Source organism: Hyperolius riggenbachi, chromosome 12, assembly GCF_040937935.1.
Source record: "Hyperolius riggenbachi isolate aHypRig1 chromosome 12, aHypRig1.pri, whole genome shotgun sequence".
Taxonomy (NCBI): Eukaryota; Metazoa; Chordata; class Amphibia; order Anura; family Hyperoliidae; genus Hyperolius; species Hyperolius riggenbachi.
Window position 1 is genome coordinate 168,358,509 of NC_090657.1, and position 19,027 is coordinate 168,377,535.

At 45.5% G+C, this 19,027-nt stretch overlaps 1 protein-coding gene and 1 long non-coding RNA gene across 7 annotated transcripts in view; one reads left to right on the forward strand and one right to left on the reverse strand.

The window, feature by feature from the left end:
- The window catches only part of LOC137541790 (uncharacterized), a 318,006-nt gene that overhangs the window by 297,932 nt on the left and 1,047 nt on the right, over nucleotides 1-19,027 (forward strand). Inside the window, exon 5 of one of the 2 annotated variants that reach the window (XR_011025268.1) lies at nucleotides 1,963-2,568. The exons of the other annotated variant lie outside the window; for it this stretch is intronic. This is a non-coding gene — a long non-coding RNA (uncharacterized lncRNA). Of the gene's footprint in view, nucleotides 1-1,962; nucleotides 2,569-19,027 lie in introns of those variants that run through there. 2 annotated transcript variants of the gene reach the window in all.
- The window catches only part of LOC137541785 (cadherin-like protein 26), a 177,106-nt gene that overhangs the window by 46,276 nt on the left and 111,803 nt on the right, over nucleotides 1-19,027 (reverse strand). For all 5 annotated transcript variants that reach the window (XM_068263289.1, XM_068263287.1, XM_068263290.1 and 2 more), the window contains 4 exons: nucleotides 12,961-13,092; nucleotides 10,593-10,778; nucleotides 2,107-2,378; nucleotides 512-654 (listed from right to left, as the gene is read on the reverse strand). In XM_068263289.1, the coding sequence (XP_068119390.1) occupies nucleotides 512-654; nucleotides 2,107-2,378; nucleotides 10,593-10,778; nucleotides 12,961-13,092 (733 nt within the window). The remainder of the gene's footprint in view (nucleotides 1-511; nucleotides 655-2,106; nucleotides 2,379-10,592; nucleotides 10,779-12,960; nucleotides 13,093-19,027) is intronic.

The following is a 19,027-nucleotide window of genomic DNA, read 5'->3' on the forward strand; positions in this document are numbered from 1 at the left end:
ATGCCAAATGATGTAAATCTTAAGATTTTGTGACTGACCCCTTACTATAATGGTGGCCACTAATGATCCAATCTTTTTCATCCAATCTTACCAAATCTATGTAGTATAAGGGTAAATTGAGTGAATATACTGAATTGATACTTCAGGCAGTTACCTTATATTACATAGAAATGGTAAGATTGGATGAAAAAGATTGGATCATTAGTGGCCACCTTTAGAGAGGAGCGGTGACCCCCTGGGAGGCTTTACCACCATCAAAGGATATTCCCTCAGAGATGAGAAAAAGAAAACAACAATTGCCTATTTCATAACTGTATTTTTATACTAGAATAAATAAAGGTTTGTCATTTCTATAATTCTGACTTGCGTGCAAATTCATGCAGGTTGGAACTGAGCCAATCAAAATCAGCAGGAATTTCATGTGATTGGTCCAGTTCCAATCCGCATGGAAGCCGGCATCATTTGCATGTCATTGATCATCTCCAGTCATTGCAGATGAAGCCAAGCTCACCGTCATCTATGGCATGGACCACCACTTTGTATACAGTGTTGTTCACAAAGGGAGATTCTCTGTCCAGTTCCTGTTTAGTTGTAACCACGCCGGTATTCTCATCCACCGTCACAAAGCCTGCCGGATCCTCCGCGACTTTATACCTGGAAAGACAGCAGGCGATATCCGAGAACAGAACAGTATAATAATTGGTGTCACACCTACAGCATGATATTTCTGATGCAAGTCATTCTAACTCGTCTGTACTTAGATGCCAAACGGTGGCACCGCAATATACAACAGATAAATGCATCTGCACTTCAGCAACAGAAATTGTTCCCAGTAATGTTTATATACGGTTGTTTTTATACATATACTGTATGTATGTACTTGATATTTATTTATTATTATGGATCATCATTTGTTTTGATTTTTTACTGACTTTTTAACCAACAGGTTTGTATACCTTTTATGATTCTGTGTCTTTAAGCATGATACACATTTAACATCAGGGTCTTCTTCTCAATATGTGTCTTTGTGCCAAGTCAGGAGTAGAATGCAATGTTTCAATAACATATATTAGTATAGTAACACCAATATGTAACACTAGGGGGCAGCGGTGTAGACAATCCAGCAGAGATGGCGAGTTTCCGCCTCCTTCTCGGGCGGATGATTTCGTCCTTGAGTGTCCCTTTCATAAGGGACGCATAATTAAGCATTTGACATGCTGAACTTACGGTCTGCCAACCTCCGGCGCTGAGTACCTGGCTGCTAAACAGAGAGCTACACTGAAGTGATGTGGAGAGACCACTTGAGAGGAGACCTGGATTCTGCACAGATTTGTGCGATATGCTGTTTACTTGCATGCATCCAGAGCCGGGGCCGAGGCAGAGTCGAGAGAGGCTCCAGCCTCAGGGTGCAGTGTATGAGGGGGCGCACAACTCACTCATCTATCATTCTCCTATTGTGCTTGAAGCAAAGAGAAGTAAGAAAAGTGTATACATGGCACTGAGTGCAAGCCAGATAACTAGAGATTAAGGTGTTGTGGGGGGGCTGGGGGGTTTGGGCTGGGGCCCATTAGACTCATAGCAATCAGTGTGTGACAACTGGGGTGGGTGGGATGGAGTTTTCTCTAAGGAAATAATGTGTAATCTTCTCTTTAAAATAACGTTTCAGCACTTATCAGATGAAAAAAGTACCAACAAGTAGGTGGCAAAGTACTATTTTGGTGTTGGTGGTTTGAAGGGCATTTTATTGAGGTGTGAAAATATCTCATTGGAGAAAAAATGACGGTAATTGCATATGGGCCGTAGTCTTATACAAATGTGTATTAATAATAATGCTGGGGATGTTCCTTTTCCCAATTCAAAGATAAATTCCAGTAATAAAAACTAATAAATAAAAATAAAACACCCTCACACTCAAAGTTTTTTGCCGCTTCCATATAATCACTGTGGTCTCTTCTTCACCAGGCTCTGTCCGGCAACACTCTCCTCTCTGTCCTACTACACAAGTGACACCACCTGCCATAAACCACTGGGGGGCACTGTGTCATTAACCTGGATTGCAGTCTCTTGACTTCAAAGAGTAGAGGGAAGACTAGAAGAAGGACTTACTTGATTTTATTTGGATTCATATCTGGGTCGTTGGCAGTAAATGTCCCCAAAACAGTCCCCACCTTCACCCCCTCTTTTTCCCGTATGATTTTCGATGGCGGTGAGAAGACAGGAGCATCATTGGCGTCTTGCACGGTGATATAGAGGGTTAAATTGGCGGGAGTGGCCGTCTTGTCAATTCTGAGTTTGGTGGTCTTACATGAATAGTACGGTTCTTCATTTTCAACAGATATGACGACTATTTTGGTTGGTGTGCCTTCAAAATCCAAAGGCTGCAAAAAATAAAATAAAATGAGGCAGAAGTAATTTGCAGCAGTTTTACAAGTCATTAATTCCCCTATAGCTTCATAATGTATTATGTAAAAACTAATACAGTATGCGTTTAATAAGAATGTGTATGTACATAGGTCCCAACTGTCCCTCTTTTGGAGGGACAGTCCCTCTGTGGGAACCAAATCTCTCTGTCCCTCTTTCTTCCTTATTTGCAGGGGCGCCTCTAGCCATTTTGTCACTCTGGGCAAGAAAACCCGTGGCGTGGCACACAGCACCATCCTCCCCCCTCCTGTAGACCCCATTCTGCTCAGTCGTAATCTTCGACTGAGACAGAACGTCGAATATGGACGGGGAGGAAGTGGCAGTTCCTCGTCTCCTCTTCCCATCCATAATGCACCCCCCCCCCACCTGGCGCTCTAGTTCCACTCATGAACCACTGCAAACAGCGGGCCGCAGAGCTGCGCTGTGTGCGGACTTGTGATTATTGAGGTCGGATATCCTTCCAACCTCAATCACCACAAGACCGCACACAGCGCAGCTCCCCTGCGTGCTGTGTGCAGCAGATCATAAGGGGAACTAATGCGGCAGGTGGAAGGGGCTGAGTTGAGGACGGGCACAGGGAGGAAGAACTGCCACTTCCTCCCTGCCCATATGTGATGTCAGAACGGGGGGCCGCAGGGAGTGCTGGAGGTGGGAGGATGACGCTGTTTGCTAGTCACACAGCACCAGGGAGGAAAACATATTAAAAATACTGGTGTCAGAGGTACATTAATGCAACCATGTTTCACCATAATATAATCGTAATGCTGCAATGTTTCATCAGAAAATAATAATGCAGCAATCTTTCACCAGAAAATAATTGTAACGTGCAGTATACGTTACCTGTCTGTGTCCGCCAATGGCTCCTTCTCCGCACTGCCTCACATACACATGCCCCGCGTGGTTACCAGCGTATATGTGGGTGCCTGTGTGATGTCACATCGCCCACATATACACCGGCAACCACATAGGGCACATGTATGTGAGGCAGAGCAGAGACAGACACTGCCAGGTAACCTATACTGCACAGGGCACCTGGGGAAACACTTTACATTAGCGGGATAGCGTCGGGCGGTCAGATGCGGCATTTTAAGACCAATTCCTGATCAGTTTCAGCATGAAATTGATTGGGAATCAGACTATGGTGTATGGGCAGCTGACAGACCTCCCTCTGATCAGATTCCACCAGAGATAGATCTGTCTCTAGGTTGATCTGCCTATCATGGCTAGATGTATGGGCACCCAGAGCAAAGTCCTAGATAGTTGCTCTAATGCTGGATACACACAATGCGTTTCCGCACTCGATTACCCTCTCGATTATTTCCGACATGTCCGATTGCCGTTACGATGGATCGCTACGTCGATTTGGCATACTTTGCATGAGAATCAACATAACAATCATCGAAATGCGCTCGGAAATGCTCGGAAATAATTGAGCGGCCGGGAATCGAGCGGGGCATCGAGTGCGGGAATGCACCGTGTGCACCCAGCATTATTTTGTGTGCTCATGTTTATCTCCCCCACCCTTCCCCCCCACTGTCAGCATGTATGCATCTATTGCTTCTCCTTCCCCCCAGCAGGTGACGGTCAGTCAGTGTTTCTATCAGGAGTGACGATCTCCTGGAAGCAGCGCTGATGAGAGCAGGAGATGTGTGAGTCTCCTGACAGGCAGCTGTGCACTATGAGCTGCTCAGAGCTGTATATATCAGCATCGTTCAGCTCACCTTACCATGCCGATATACACAGCTCTGGGCTCACATAGTGCACAGCTGCCTTGTCCTCCTGTCTCCTCTGCACTTATCAGCATTGCTGCGCTGATTCTAGTCTCCCCCCTGCAGCTCACCCTCACCTCTGCCTGCTCGTCACACATGGGGACACAGGGGAAGCATGGTCAGATAGCGGGAAGCCCGAACTTCTGACTGGCGGCGGGCGGAGTTAGAGGCGGCGCCGGACGCACGCAGTAAACAAATTGTGCGGCTGCTGCTAGGAGAGGGGCGGGACAGGCGATTGGGTGGGTGGAACTCTAGTGAGAGTTTCCTAGCTGCAAGTCTACAGTCTCCCCCCGCAGCAGCGCAAGTCTACAGTCCCCCCCTCCCCCCACCATGCCGCTCCAAGCAGCTGCTTGTAGTGCCAGTGGCTTTAGGCACCCTTGCTTATTAGTCCCACTTTCATGACTGATGGACAGATCTGTGTAATATGTGTATACATAGCTTCCTCTGTCCCTCTTTCCTCCTCATGTGCCCCTCTTTCAGGACCGATGTAAAGATCTGTGTAATATGTGTATACATAGCTCCTCCTGTCCCTATTTCCTCCTCCTGTGTCCCTCTTTCAGAACTGATGAACAGATCTGTGTAAATATATGTATTTTTATCCTGAAAAATAAATGTGTTTGACTGACTCTAAACTTTATTCCCATCAATCAAATTTATCTATATCTTATTTTCAAATGTTAAAACTAAGGAAAAATACTGATGATAGAAAGGACCAGCATGGTCTGATAGAAAAAGCCCAAATAAAAGGGACTATAGAAAGCTGCAAGGAACGATACATAGAGGAATGGAAAAGTGACATAAAGAACTCCCAGAAACTCACCGTCCAATCACTACAGAGGGAGTACACAATGGCTCCATATCTGGAGAGGCTACACCATCACAGAGACAGACATCTTGTACATGCTTGTCCCCCTCTTACTCTCCCAGCAACTGTAGCTGTTGTACTTTTTGCATACAATTTTTAAACTATTTTTCCAATAAAGGCTTTTTTATACTGGATGTGCCCATCGCTTTCAACTTTGAGTACCTGGCTGAGTGGAACTGTCATTGGTTTGGAGCACTCCGGGGAGGCCCAGTGAAGTAGCCCAGTGCACCAAACTCTCTCTACATATTCTGGACAGAGACAGACAGACCCTGAGCCTGTACCGTCTGAGCGCCCACAGCCTGGAGATAGAGGGCGGCACAGACAGACATGGAAGCCCCGGGAGGAGAGACTGTGCAATCAATGTAACCAGGGGGTCTTGGAGGATGAGGCCCCCTACCTACTACACTGCAGCAAATACGCACCTGTGAGGACTGTCCACTTCCAGAGACTCTCCACCCACATCCAGGATTTCCCCTCCACAGACGAGGAGAGGAAACTCTACATCCTACTGGGGGAAGAGGAAACAACCGTGCAAATAGCTGTCCAATGGCCTGCAACCAACTGAGAGGAACATATTACCATATGGGCTGTATATCCCCAATACCCCTCTATGGACTGTATATCCCAGCCCCCCACATCCTCCACATCCTATGGACTATATACCCCAACCCCCTATACCTTTCTTTTATTCCCACAACTCCCTCCCCATGTTAATGCTTTGTTTTGCTTTGGCAATGCTAAATGTATTTGGTCCTGACAAATGGCAATAAAACTTATTTGGATTTGGAAAAAACTACATCTTTTGATTCTGAATTATTTGTGATATACAGTGCTGCCCATAATTATTCATACCCCTGGCAAATTTTGACTTAAAGTTACTTATATTCAACCAGCAAGTCATTTTTTGATGGGAAATGACATACAGTAGGCGTCTCCCAAAAGATAATAAGACGATTTACAAGAGGCATTATTGTGGGAAAAAAAACATTTCCCAGCTTTTATTTACATTTGAGCAAAAAGTGTCCAGTCCAAAATTATTCATACCCTTCTCAGTAATCAATAGAAAAGCCTTTATTGGCTATTACAGCTATCAAACACTTCCTATAATTGCAGACCAGCTTTTTGCATGTCTCCACAGGTATTTTTGCCCATTCATCTTTAGCAATAAGCTCCACATCTTTCAGAATGGAGGGTCTTCTTGCTATCACCCTGATCTTTAGCTCCATCCACAGATTCTCAATTGGATTCAAGTCAGGACTCTGGTTGGGCTACTCCAAAACATTAATGTTGTTGTCTGCTAACCATTTCTTTACCACTTTTGCTGTGTGTTTTGGGTCATTGTCATGCTGAAATGTCCACTGGTGCCCAAGGCCAAGTTTCTACGCAGACTGCCTGATGTTGTCGTTAATAATCCTCATGTATTGCTCTTTTTTCATGGTGCCGTTTACTGTGATTAGGTTCCCCAAAGCATTAGGTTCCCACCACCATGTTTGACAGTGTCTTTTGGGTTGAAGGCTTCTCCTTTTTAACGCCAAATGAATGAAACGTCATTGTGACCAAACAATTCATTCTTAGTTTCATCTGACCATAACACAGAAGACCAGAACTCTTCTCTGTCCAGATAAGCATTTGCAAAGACCAAGCGAACATTTGTGTGCTTTATCTGATCTGCATCCATGGAACCCAGCAGTGTGCAGTCTCTGTTGGATTGTCTGCCTTGAGACATTGCCACCAGCAGAGGCCAGATTCACCAGGATGGCATTGGTGGTGATTCTTGGATTCTTTTGCACCTCTCTCCCTGTGCTCCTGGCCAGCACAGGTGTCACTTTTGGCTCCCGACCATGTCCTCTGAGATTTTCCACAGTGCAGAATATCTTGAATTTTTTAATAATAATTTGCACTGTAGCCACTGGAACTTGAAAACATTTAGAAATGGCTTTGTAGCCCTTTCCTGACTTGTGAGCAGCCACAATGTGCAGCCACAGGTCCTCACTGAGCTCCTTTGTTTTAGCCATGACTGTCCACAAACCAACTGCAGAGAGCTGCTGTTTTTCACCTGTTGAGTTGATTAAAACAGCTGTTCCCAAATAATCAGGGTAATTAGGATGCTGTAGAACAGCTTGGACTATTAGGAATGGTATAGAACTTTGGATTTTCCCACAGACTGTGACAGTTTCTGAAGGGTATGGATAATTTTGTACTGGACACTTTTTGCTCAAATGTAAATAAAAGCCGAGAAATGTTTTTTTTCCACAATAATGCCTCTTGTACGTCGTCTTATTATCTTTTGGGAGACACCTATGTATTTCCTGTCAAAAATTACTTGCTGGTTGAATAAAAGTAGCTTTAAGTCAAAATTTGCAAGGGGTATAAATAATTATGGGCAGCTCTTTACATGATGAGGGGTGTGGTGGGGATACCTTCATTTTCTAGGAAACAGGGTAGATCAACATAAACTCTCTCAGCTGGATTGCTTCAGGCCACCTGACTACCTTAGTGGAAGGCTTTTTGGCATCACATGAAGCCTTATCAGCTATTGGATGGTTTATTTAGAACTATATATGAAGTTAGGTCTTACTTTATAGTATTGCCCTTACTACAGCAAAGAAAGTACTTCAGGAGAAAAGAACAGACCAGAATATGCTCTCCCGAGACTCTGCAAAGTAACCTCCTGCCTAAAAAAGTTCATAATAAACTCAATCTCCAAAAAGCCACGGAATACAGATCACAATAACCTCGGCCCTGTGGCTGTAGCACCTGCTATCGTAAAGATCCTTGAAAGACTATGTCCCACTTGGAGCACACTACCAATGACAAAATAAACGCAATGCGGGCAAACATTTCACCAGAAAATTAACGCAATGCGGGCAAACATTTCACCAGAAAATAAACGCAATGCGGGCAAACATTTCACCAGAAAATAAACGCAATGCGGGCAAACATTTCACCAGAAAAGAAACGCAATGCGGGCAAACATTTCACCAGAAAATAAACGCAATGCGGGCAAACATTTCACCAGAAAATAAACGCAATGCGGGCAAACATTTCCCCAGAAAAGAAACGCAATGCGGGCAAACATTTCACCAGAAAAGAAACGCAATGCGGGCAAACATTTCACCAGAAAAGAAACGCAATGCGGGCAAACATTTCACCTGAAAATAAACGCAATGCGGGCAAACATTTCACCAGAAAAGAAACGCAATGCGGGCAAACATTTCCCCAGAAAATAAACGCAATGCGGGCAAACATTTCACCTGAAAATAAACGCAATGCGGGCAAACATTTCCCCAGAAAATAAACGCAATGCGGGCAAACATTTCCCCAGAAAATAAACGCAATGCGGGCAAACATTTCACCAGAAAAGAAACGCAATGCGGGCAAACATTTCCCCAGAAAAGAAACGCAATGCGGGCAAACATTTCCCCAGAAAAGAAACGCAATGCGGGCAAACATTTCACCAGAAAAGAAACGCAATGCAGGCAAACATTTCACCAGAAAAGAAACGCAATGCGGGCAAACATTTCACCAGAAAAGAAACGCAATGCGGGCAAACATTTCCCCAGAAAAGAAACGCAATGCGGGCAAACATTTCCCCAGAAAAGAAACGCAATGCGGGCAAACATTTCACCAGAAAAGAAACGCAATGCGGGCAAACATTTCCCCAGAAAAGAAACGCAATGCGGGCAAACATTTCACCAGAAAATAAACGCAATGCGGGCAAACATTTCCCCAGAAAATAAACGCAATGCGGGCAAACATTTCCCCAGAAAATAAACGCAATGCGGGCAAACATTTCACCAGAAAAGAAACGCAATGCGGGCAAACATTTCCCCAGAAAAGAAACGCAATGCGGGCAAACATTTCCCCAGAAAAGAAACGCAATGCGGGCAAACATTTCACCAGAAAAGAAACGCAATGCGGGCAAACATTTCACCAGAAAAGAAACGCAATGCGGGCAAACATTTCCCCAGAAAAGAAACGCAATGTGGGCAAACATTTCACCAGAAAAGAAACGCAATGCGGGCAAACATTTCCCCAGAAAAGAAACGCAATGCGGGCAAACATTTCACCAGAAAAGAAACGCAATGCGGACAAACATTTCACCAGAAAAGAAACGCAATGCGGGCAAACATTTCACCAGAAAAGAAACGCAATGCGGGCAAACATTTCCCCAGAAAAGAAACGCAATGCGGGCAAACATCTCACCAGAAAAGAAACGCAATGCGGGCAAACATTTCACCAGAAAAGAAACGCAATGCGGGCAAACATTTCACCAGAAAAAAAACGCAATGCGGGCAAACATTTCACCAGAAAAGAAACGCAATGCGGGCAAACATTTCACCTGGAAAATAAAGCATTTACTCACCTGGCAGAAGTCTCCGGTCTCTGGCGCGCTGCTCCCGGGACCACCTTCCTCCTGCTCGTCTCCCGCGCTGACAGGGCTACGGCAAGATGGCGCCCGAAGCCCTGTACTGGAGACACAAATAGTCTCCAGTACAGGTCTTCGGCAGTCATCTTGCCGTAGCCCTGCTCGCCTGCCGGTGTCGGAACAGACACCGGAAGACCAAGGAGGCTGGAGCGGGGCTGCAGGCAATGAACTGGCACGGCGTCTATAGACGCCGCTGCCAGTTCATGAGGATAGAGTGACCAGAGTCCCGAGGCCGGGACGTCGCGCTGCTGAAAGCATGCTGCCTGGGACAGCGGACCCCGAATCCGGGACGCGTCCCGGGCAATCCGGGACGTCTGGTCACTCTAAGTTCACACATAGGGCAAACAGGTCCATGGGTGATGCCATCAACATCAGCTTGGAGTACATCATGAAACATCTCAACAGACAAGACACCTATGTCAGGATCCTGTTCCTAGATTTCAGTTCCACCTTTCACACCATTTGCCCACACATCCTGCATGACAACCTGTACCTGATTCAACTTTGAGCCCACCCCACCCTACGCATGTGGACCATGTGTGTACCATTGTCTTCCTTTTTCTGCAGAATGTTTGCTGTTGGTGAACCATACAAGCAGGGACATAACTACAGGGGAGCAGCCCCTGCAATCAGGGGGGCCCAGAGCTGTAGGGTGTCCCCAACTACTCACCTTCTCTTCCTCTGATACAGAGGACTATACTTCAGATCAGGTGTTTTTGAGGCTACACTTGTTATGGGTGTGAAGATCCTGATGGCCAAACTTATTTTATGACCCTTGTCAGATGAGCCCCCAGGCTGTTAGGGTCACCAAGGGAAGGGGTGTGAACATTGGGGGGCCCCCGTAAATTGTAGCTACGCCACTGCATACAAGATGGCTGCCTGAGCCCACATGTTAGCAGTCTCATTTCTTCAGAGCACAGTCCTCCCTGGACCTCGAGTGCTCCTACTCCAGCAGGCAGCCCGGCCAACATGAAAAAGTGTACCTGTGTATCCCAGCAGCATCTCCGGGCAGCTTCACAACTGCTGGGGCTGCTGTAGCCTGTAGGACGTCTTCTCAGATGAGCTGTGATAAGGTACAAGAAACAGACAACATACACAACAGGCTCACCTTCTGGATCATCAGGATCCCCTCATTGGTCTCTGGATTTGTGGTAATGTTATAGTTGTCATTCTCATTTCCAACCAGTATTTTGTACTTGGCATTCCAGGCTGGGGTCTTCGGTGTATCCTTATCTTCTACTTTTAATCGCAGTAATTCAGGATTCTGTTCACCCTCCTTCACTGTCAGGTTGACCTGCAAATAGAGATGTATGTGTTGTCTGCATTCATAAGTCATACAAGAAGCTCATCTCACAATTACCCTACCTACACATGTGCAGATGCCTCGCCTCAAACCTACTGGAAAGAACAACAATGCATCTATTGACTTGGCTTATGGGCAAATGTGGTCATCAAAAGAGATAATTGTGGCTTGCTATAATGTGGGGATTGCTGTTGCTGGCCTGTAATGTGGGGGTTGCTGCTGCTTGTCTGTAATGTGGGGAGTGCTGCTGCTTGTCTGTAATGTGGGGATTGCTGCTGCTTGTCTGTAATGTGGGGATTGCTGCCGCTTGTCTGTAATGTGGAGATTGCTGCTATATTATAATGGAATCGCTGTATCATTGTCAGGAAACATGGACAACTTTTTCTTGCCTGCTGGTGGCAGCATTTGCATGGACTGCCATTTCATTGTGCCACCAGCAGAGGGCTCTGTGGACCGTGACAATTAATAATGGCGCAGAGCGCCAGGGGAATACAAAGGGCGCCCCATAGACTTACATTATATAACGCTATTTAGCGTTATTAGTGTTAAAAAATGGCGCAGGCAGTGTGCCTTGCACTTATAACGCTAAATAGCGTTATAAGTGTTCAAAAATGCAGCGGGGGTCGGGGGAGGAGAGAGGCAGCGGGACACTGGAGGGCATAGGCATCAGGGGAGGATGTGTGCAGAAGCATACGTTACCTTGTCCTGGGCCGCCGATCGCTCCTTCCCTCAGCTCCTTCACTTCTTCCATTTGTTTACTGTAGTCCTGCAGCCGGCCAATCACAGTGTGGCTTCAGTCTCCGCATGGTGATTGGCCGGCTGCAGGACTACAGCAAATGAATGGAAGGAGCGATCGCCGGCCCAGGACAAGGTAACGTATGCTTCTGCACACATCCGATGCCCTTGCCCTCCAGTGTCCCGCTGCCACTCTCCCCCAGCCCCCGCTGCCTATACTAGCAGCCCCCTGCATGTTTTTCATGGCGCACCGCTCTGCAATCAATGTATCATGAAACGAAATTTACCGTTTTATTGTAATTACTTTGAAACAGCAAATAGCGTTTTATGATACATTTATCGGCAGAACGGTGCACCATTTTTCTCCCTGCGTCATTTTCAGATGGACCCCTGTGGACTGTGAGCAGCCCTGATTTTCTGCAACTCATCACATGCATCCTGTTATCACATGGACTATTTAAAGGGATACTGTAGGGGGGTTGGGGGAAAATGAGTTGAACTTACCCGGGGCTTCTAATGGTCCCCCGCAGGCATCCTGTGCCCGCGCAGCCACTCACCGATGCTCTGGCCCCGCCTCCGGTTCACTTCTGTAATTTCTGACTTTAAAGTCAGAAAACCCCTGCGCCTGCGTTGCCATGTCCTCGCTTCCCCTGATGTCACCAGGAGTGTACTGCGCAGACACAGACCATACTGGGCCTGCGCTGTGCGCTCTTGATGACATCAGCAGGATCGAGGACACGGCAACGCAGGCGCAGGGGTTTTCTGACTTTAAAGTCGGAGATTCCAGAAGTGAGCCAGAGGCGGGGCCGGAGCATCGGTGAGTGGCTGCGTGGGCACAGGATGTCTGTGGGGGACCATTACAAGCCACGGGTAAGTTCAACTCATTTTCCCCCGACCCCCCTACAGTATCCCTTTAAGGACTGTCTCTACCTACAGCTACTTGCCAGAGCTTTGAGCTTCCAGGCCTGAGTTTCTGAACACCCTGGTTCCTGTTCCTTGCCCTGATTTTTGTATATACCTTCCTGTTGCCGAACCCTGTTTATTCTGTCTGAGACCTTGATTTTGCCTTATGCCTGGTACTGTACTTTATCTGATTACCTGCTACTGACCTTGCTCTCCTGTTTGATTCTGATACTCTGCCTGATCCCTTGTTACCTCGTATGATTGTATATATTTGTATGTTGTTACTTTCTGTATATATTATTGTGTACTTCGTTAGATAGTCAGGTGTTGTATATATTTGGTACTGCTTCCCGGGTTATTTGCGTATATTGTGTGCTGTGCATAGGTTTGCATGATATTTGCATTCACATTTGTATGCCTGCATTTGCAATAAATCTTTATTTTTTGCAGCTTATTCCCTAGTTCCAGTGTCTGTATACTGCAAACTGTGGTCAAACCCTGTTTCTCCATTCTAATCTGTGGCAATCATACTCACACTGAGAGGAATAATGAACACTGGCATATTATTATTCCCATCCATAACGCGGAAGTTAACAGTAGTTGAATTGGATAACGATGGATTTCCGCTGTCTTTGGCCCCAATAGTCAGTCGAATGAGATCGGTGGCCTGCAAGAGAGTGAGCAGAAAATAAGCATCATTGTACGCATGGATATAAAACGAAGGGTAAAAAACAGACTGCCATCTAACAGGCAGAGAGAGTTTATCTACCCATGACTTCTGACTGAATAGTGACAATCAAGCTGCATGGCTCCCAGTAAGAGGCTTCTGTGACACATTCACCATTCTCATATCGAGTACATCATATCTCATTTACAGTGTCACAGCAGCAAGGGCTGGCAAAGGGTCAACTTTCCAGCTATCCCAGGCAATTAACACTTGTCCAAGCCCCCTGCTGACTGGCAAGCCATCCATCCAGAACTGGCCCTCACAGAAGCTGTCAACTTTGCCTCATCCTAATGCTAGGTACACACGATGCAATTTTTTGACAGATTTACTGTCATATCGACTATTTCCAACATGTCCGATCTGAGTTCCGATTGATTTGCCATTCACTTCTATGGAAAATCGATTGTAAAACCAATTGGAGATCAGATTGGACATGTTGGAAATAGTCGATCTGACAGTTACTGTCAGAAAATTGCTTCGTGTGTACCTAGCATTGGAATACGGTCTCCAAACCTCCCTACATGAAACACCAGTATTCTCAACACTGCAGGTAGTAAACTCCTCCCAGTATTAGGTTATCTCTGCTTCTACAAGCATTAAAGCTGATCTCAGAGTAACCTGAAAGCCATAAGAGAACAACCCGGAAAAGGATACTTCAAAAATACTGCACCAGACTGATATAGGCAAAATAACCATCATCTTTATTGAACAATGGGGTTAAACAATTAAAACCAAAAATATTCAAGAGGTAGGGCATAAAGGTACACAAATTATAGATCAGCCAATATAATCACTTTAACAGGGTGTCCTCAAAGGGATATATAAAGTGCTACTCATGACATAAAGTGCTACATGATAAACCATATGCAACTGATAATGTTAAACAATGAAAAAGGTGTAAACATGTATAAATATATGAACAAGGAAAAAAAGTATGAAACACACAGTAAAAAGGAAAGTGCAGATGCCAAACAGACTCCACGAGGAGATAATGGGAACCAAAGTGCAGTGCAAGGAAATGATCCGGAATGGAGACATCGAGAGTGAAAGTCAAAAGTGCAGTATCCTTTCCCTGGTTGCGCCTTTTATACCGTTCTGCACATTCTGGTGAGATTTTAGGCAGCATATTACTTATATATTGTTTCAGCGTCTACTTATTATTTTTGTAGTTAATGGTGCTGTCCCAATCTTTGTTTGATATAACCTGAAATCCATATCTTGCATAATTCATGATTTTCTGGGCACTGAAAGAATTCTCACCAAACCATGTGGCCAGTCTGGCACACACTCTAAAAGGTTTTAAGGTGGATTGCACATACACAGCTACTGAGAAAAAAAATTCTCAGTAATACTTTACGGTTTAATACTCATGTTTCATATGTGTGAATTCATAGCGCCTTACTAAATGCAAATATGCAATCCATGTATGATACAATGCTGTTGATAAGGGATTGTTTGTTTGATATTCAAAAATAACAATGTTAAACATAACTTGTGTATAAATTGCTGGCTTTAGATCCTAATAAGTAGGGTCCTTTGTACTTAAATTTATTAACCATCCTAGTGTTAGCTGACGTCGATATGGTTCATTTGTCATACAATGTGATAAGTGAACCATTATGATAATATGGACTATTCACCCTAAGGCTTCTTTCCCACTAAGACGTTGCGTTAGATGACACGTTAAGGTCGCATAACGTGCCCCTAACGCAACGCCTGGTGGTGTTGGAGCAGGACGCTACCAAGAGCCGCGTTACAAGCAGCTCTTGGTGCGCCTGCTCTGTCGGATGCACTGCGGAGACCACGTGACTGGAACGCTCCGCATTACGTGGTCCCACCAGCCAATCAGCGGCCGCTCCTGGAAGTAAACATTGCAAGTGCAGTGAATATAAAGTAGCCATGTGCCTGGCTACGTAGCGGCCTCTCCCCGCCCACAAAATAAAAAAAAAACACCCATACCTAGCATGTGCAAACAGTCTAACGCGGCTTAAGCCGCTAGAATGCACAGTATGCTGCACTTCAAACGAACGTGCAGCGTTACTGTGTAACGCAACGTGGGCACTGTGAACAGCCCATTGATTTTTCATTGCTGTGCGGTGGGGTGCGTTACAGGCTGCTCTAACGTGCTCCTGTAATGTCTCACTGTGAAAGCAGCCTTAAACCACCATGTACCACTCCATATACGGTGTTATGTTTTCTTTGTGATCACAATCTTGGTACTTTGAGTATCTTACTCAAAGAATGATGTATATTTTGATGCTACCATAAACTCACAGAGGACTTGGTTGCACATGTGTGGTCTCTGGTGGCGGTGTTTCTCTATCAGCATGGTCTGGCCATTCAGACTGTGCAGTGCGCCATGCTATTTAATGCTATTACTGATCATTTGGGTTCTTTGTTTATATTTTAGATACCAGCCTACAGTGTATGTGTGCCTTTAAAGAGAAACTCCGACCAAGAATTGAACTTTATCCCAATCAGTAGCTGATACCCCCTGAGAAATCTATTCATTTTCACAAACAGGCCATCAGAGGGCGCTGTATGGCTGATATTGTGGTGAAACCCCTCCCACAAATAAATTCTGAGTATTCTTGGCAGTTTCCTGTCTGTGAACCCTGTTGCATTGTGGGAAATAGCTGTTTACAGCTGTTTCCAACTGCTAAAACATCAAGCAGCAGCTACATCACTTGCCAGCAGTAAAAATGTCACCATGTGATAAATGTCAGAATATAAATCAGGGATTTACAATATTTTACAATGGGCAAACACTGACTGAATCATTTATACATAATTATTGTAAAAATGAAGCACTTTTTTTATTACATTATTTTCACTGGAGTTCCTCTTTAAGCCGAGAATAAAACGCTACTCCTGAAGAAGTGAATTGTACAAATGTCTTATTCGTGAAATGAGTCAACACCGAGTATATCTCGGCCATTGTGTATCTATTGCTATTAAAAGTATATACGGACACTCTAATCCTAGTGTGACCTCACTTTTGTTTATATAGTGGGTAGTCACTACTTGGAGTGAACTCCATTTAAGGCCTCTTGCACACTGCAAGCAATTCAGATTTAGATTCCGCTTTTTAATCTGTTTTTACTTCCGATTCAGATTCAGATTTGCAGTTTGCTCCTTGCACACTGCAAATCTGAATCTGAATTGGAGGTAAAAACTGATTAAAAAGCGGAATCTGAATCGGAATCGCTTGCAGTGTGCAAGAAGCCTAAAAGCCCCCCATACAGGGGGAGCAATCAAAAAAATGTATGAGGAATTATTGTTATTGTAAGTAATGCTGGGAATACACCATGAGATTTTTTGGCAGATAGATGGTTTGGTAGATAATTTCAGACATGTCCAGGGCCGGATTTCTGGCAAGGCCACATAGGCCATGGCCTAGGGCACCCAAAGTTTAGGGGCGGCTCAGTGAGGGGCAGGAAAGCTGTTCTATGCAGTCATCCCTATCTACAAGAACAGCTTTAACCTTTGAACTCTCTGTCCTGTACTTGTGCCGTCTCTGTAAGACCTGTTAGCTCTATCCTGCAGGTATACATCAGTATAACTCTCATGGTGACGCAATGGGTCCATCATTAATGAGATGGCAAGCATGACATAAAATTGCAAAATATAACTTCTAATCTATACACGTATTACTAAAAAAGCTATTGTCTGTGACACCAATTGGGGCACAAAGAGATAACAACCATACAGATGGTATAAATGGCCTTGGGCGGTAAAAAGTACAAATCCGGCCCTGGACATGTCCGATCTGATTTGGATCGTTTTTCTGATCAATTTCTCATAGAGGTGAATGGAAATTGATAACAAAAGCGATCGTACAAACAATCGTAAAATCGATCATAAAAGCGATCAGGCAGTAAATCTGAAAAATCTCATTGTGTATTCCCAGCATAACACTTATTACTGTGATGGCTATATCAGCTTGTGTCTGTTCTAGCTGTGTTTTCTCTCAAATTAAATATGTTTTATATGTTTATAATAAAATATGCATTTTAATTATTAGATGATCTGACTCAAAACTCGTCTTAGTATCTCTGAATGAATACCTTGAAAAGCTGGTTGTCCCCAAAAGCCCTTTATGCACATATCATGAGTAGCATCTATATACATAAATATATAACTTCATTTAATAATATTATTAACCAGGACCTGTTGATCCATCTATACCAGCCTTTCTCAACCTTTTTTGACCCGAGGAACCCTTCAGAAAATGTTCTAATCTCGGGGAACCCCTGATGCATTATATATATATATATATATATATATATATATATATATATAAAAATTAAACACACACACATTTCCCTATATTAAAATTGGACCCTTGTCCTCTCTATATTATGGCACCTGTGCCCTCTTTATTAGTGTGGCACGCCATGTCCCCCTTAACAGGGTTGGCCCCCTTTATCCCACTTGTTAGCTCCCATGTGCCTTAACAAGTGTGGCCCCCATTTCTGTAGCTGCTTGGTCCCCACTGTTTGTTTGGTTACCATGTCTCGTTTGTGGGACTGCTTTGTCCCCCCTTTCTGTGGCTGCTTTGTCCTTCATTGCTGTGGCTGTTTTGTCTGTTTGTGTGCTGCTTTGTCCCCCATTGTTGTGGCTGCTTTGTCCCCCGCTTCTGTTGCTGGTTTGCCTGTTAGCGTGCTGCTTTGTCCCCCCCCCTCCCCATTGTTGTGGCTGCTTTGTCCCCCGTTTCTGTTGCTGCTTTGTCTGTTAGAGTGCTGCTTTGTCCCCCCCCCCCATTGCTGTGGCTGCTTTGTCCCCCATTGCTGTGGCTGCTTTGTCCCCCATTGCTGTGGCTGCTTTGTCCCCCGCTTCTGTTGCTGGTTTGCCTGTTAGCGTGCTGCTTTGTCCCCCCCCCCCCCCCATTGCTGTGGCTGCTTTGTCCCCCATTGCTGTGGCTGCTTTGTCCCCCATTGCTGTGGCTGCTTTGTCCCCCGCTTCTGTTGCTGGTTTGCCTGTTAGCGTGCTGCTTTGTCCCCCCCCCCCCCCCATTGTTGTGGCTGCTTTGTCCCCCGTTTCTGTTGCTGCTTTGTCTGTTAGTGTGCTGCTTTGTCCCCCATTGCTGTGGCTGCTTTGTCCCCCATTGCTGTGGCTGCTTTGTCCCCCATTGCTGTGGCTGCTTTGTCCCCCGCTTCTGTTGCTGGTTTGCCTGTTAGCGTGCTGCTTTGTCGTCCCCCCCCCCCCCCCATTGTTGTGGCTGCTTTGTCCCCCGTTTCTGTTGCTGCTTTGTCTGTTAGTGTGCTGCTTTGTCCCCCATTGCTGTGGCTGCTTTGTCCCCCATTGCTGTGGCTGCTTTGTCCCCCGCTTCTGTTGCTGGTTTGCCTGTTAGCATGCTGCTTTGTCCCCCCCCCATTGTTGTGGCTGCTTTGTCCCCCATTGTTGTGGCTGCTTTGTCCCCCATTGCTGTGGCTGCTATGTCCCCCATTGCTGTGGCTGCTTTGTCCCCCGTTTCTGTTGCTGCTTTGTCTGTTAGTGTGCTGCTTTGTCCCCCATTGCTGTGGCTGCTTTGTCCCCCATTGCTGTGGCTGCTTTGTCCCCCGTTTCTGTTGCTGCTTTGTCTGTTTCTGTAGCTGCTTTCTCCCCCGTTTCTGTGGCTGTTTTGTTCCCCCTCTCTGTGGCTGCTTTGTCCCCCGTTTGTGTGCTGCTTTGTCCCCTTTAATGTGCCTGCTTTGCCATCAGTGCAGGGAAAAACCTCCCCCCATACTTACCATCTGATGTCCTTACCTCCTCCTTGAAGCTGGGATTCTTCTTGAACTCCCGCGCGTGCCGGAACTATAGAGCTGGCTTCGGGTGATGCGGCTTCTTTACAGATCCATCTGCCGCATCACTCGCACCAGCATGAAGGAATCCT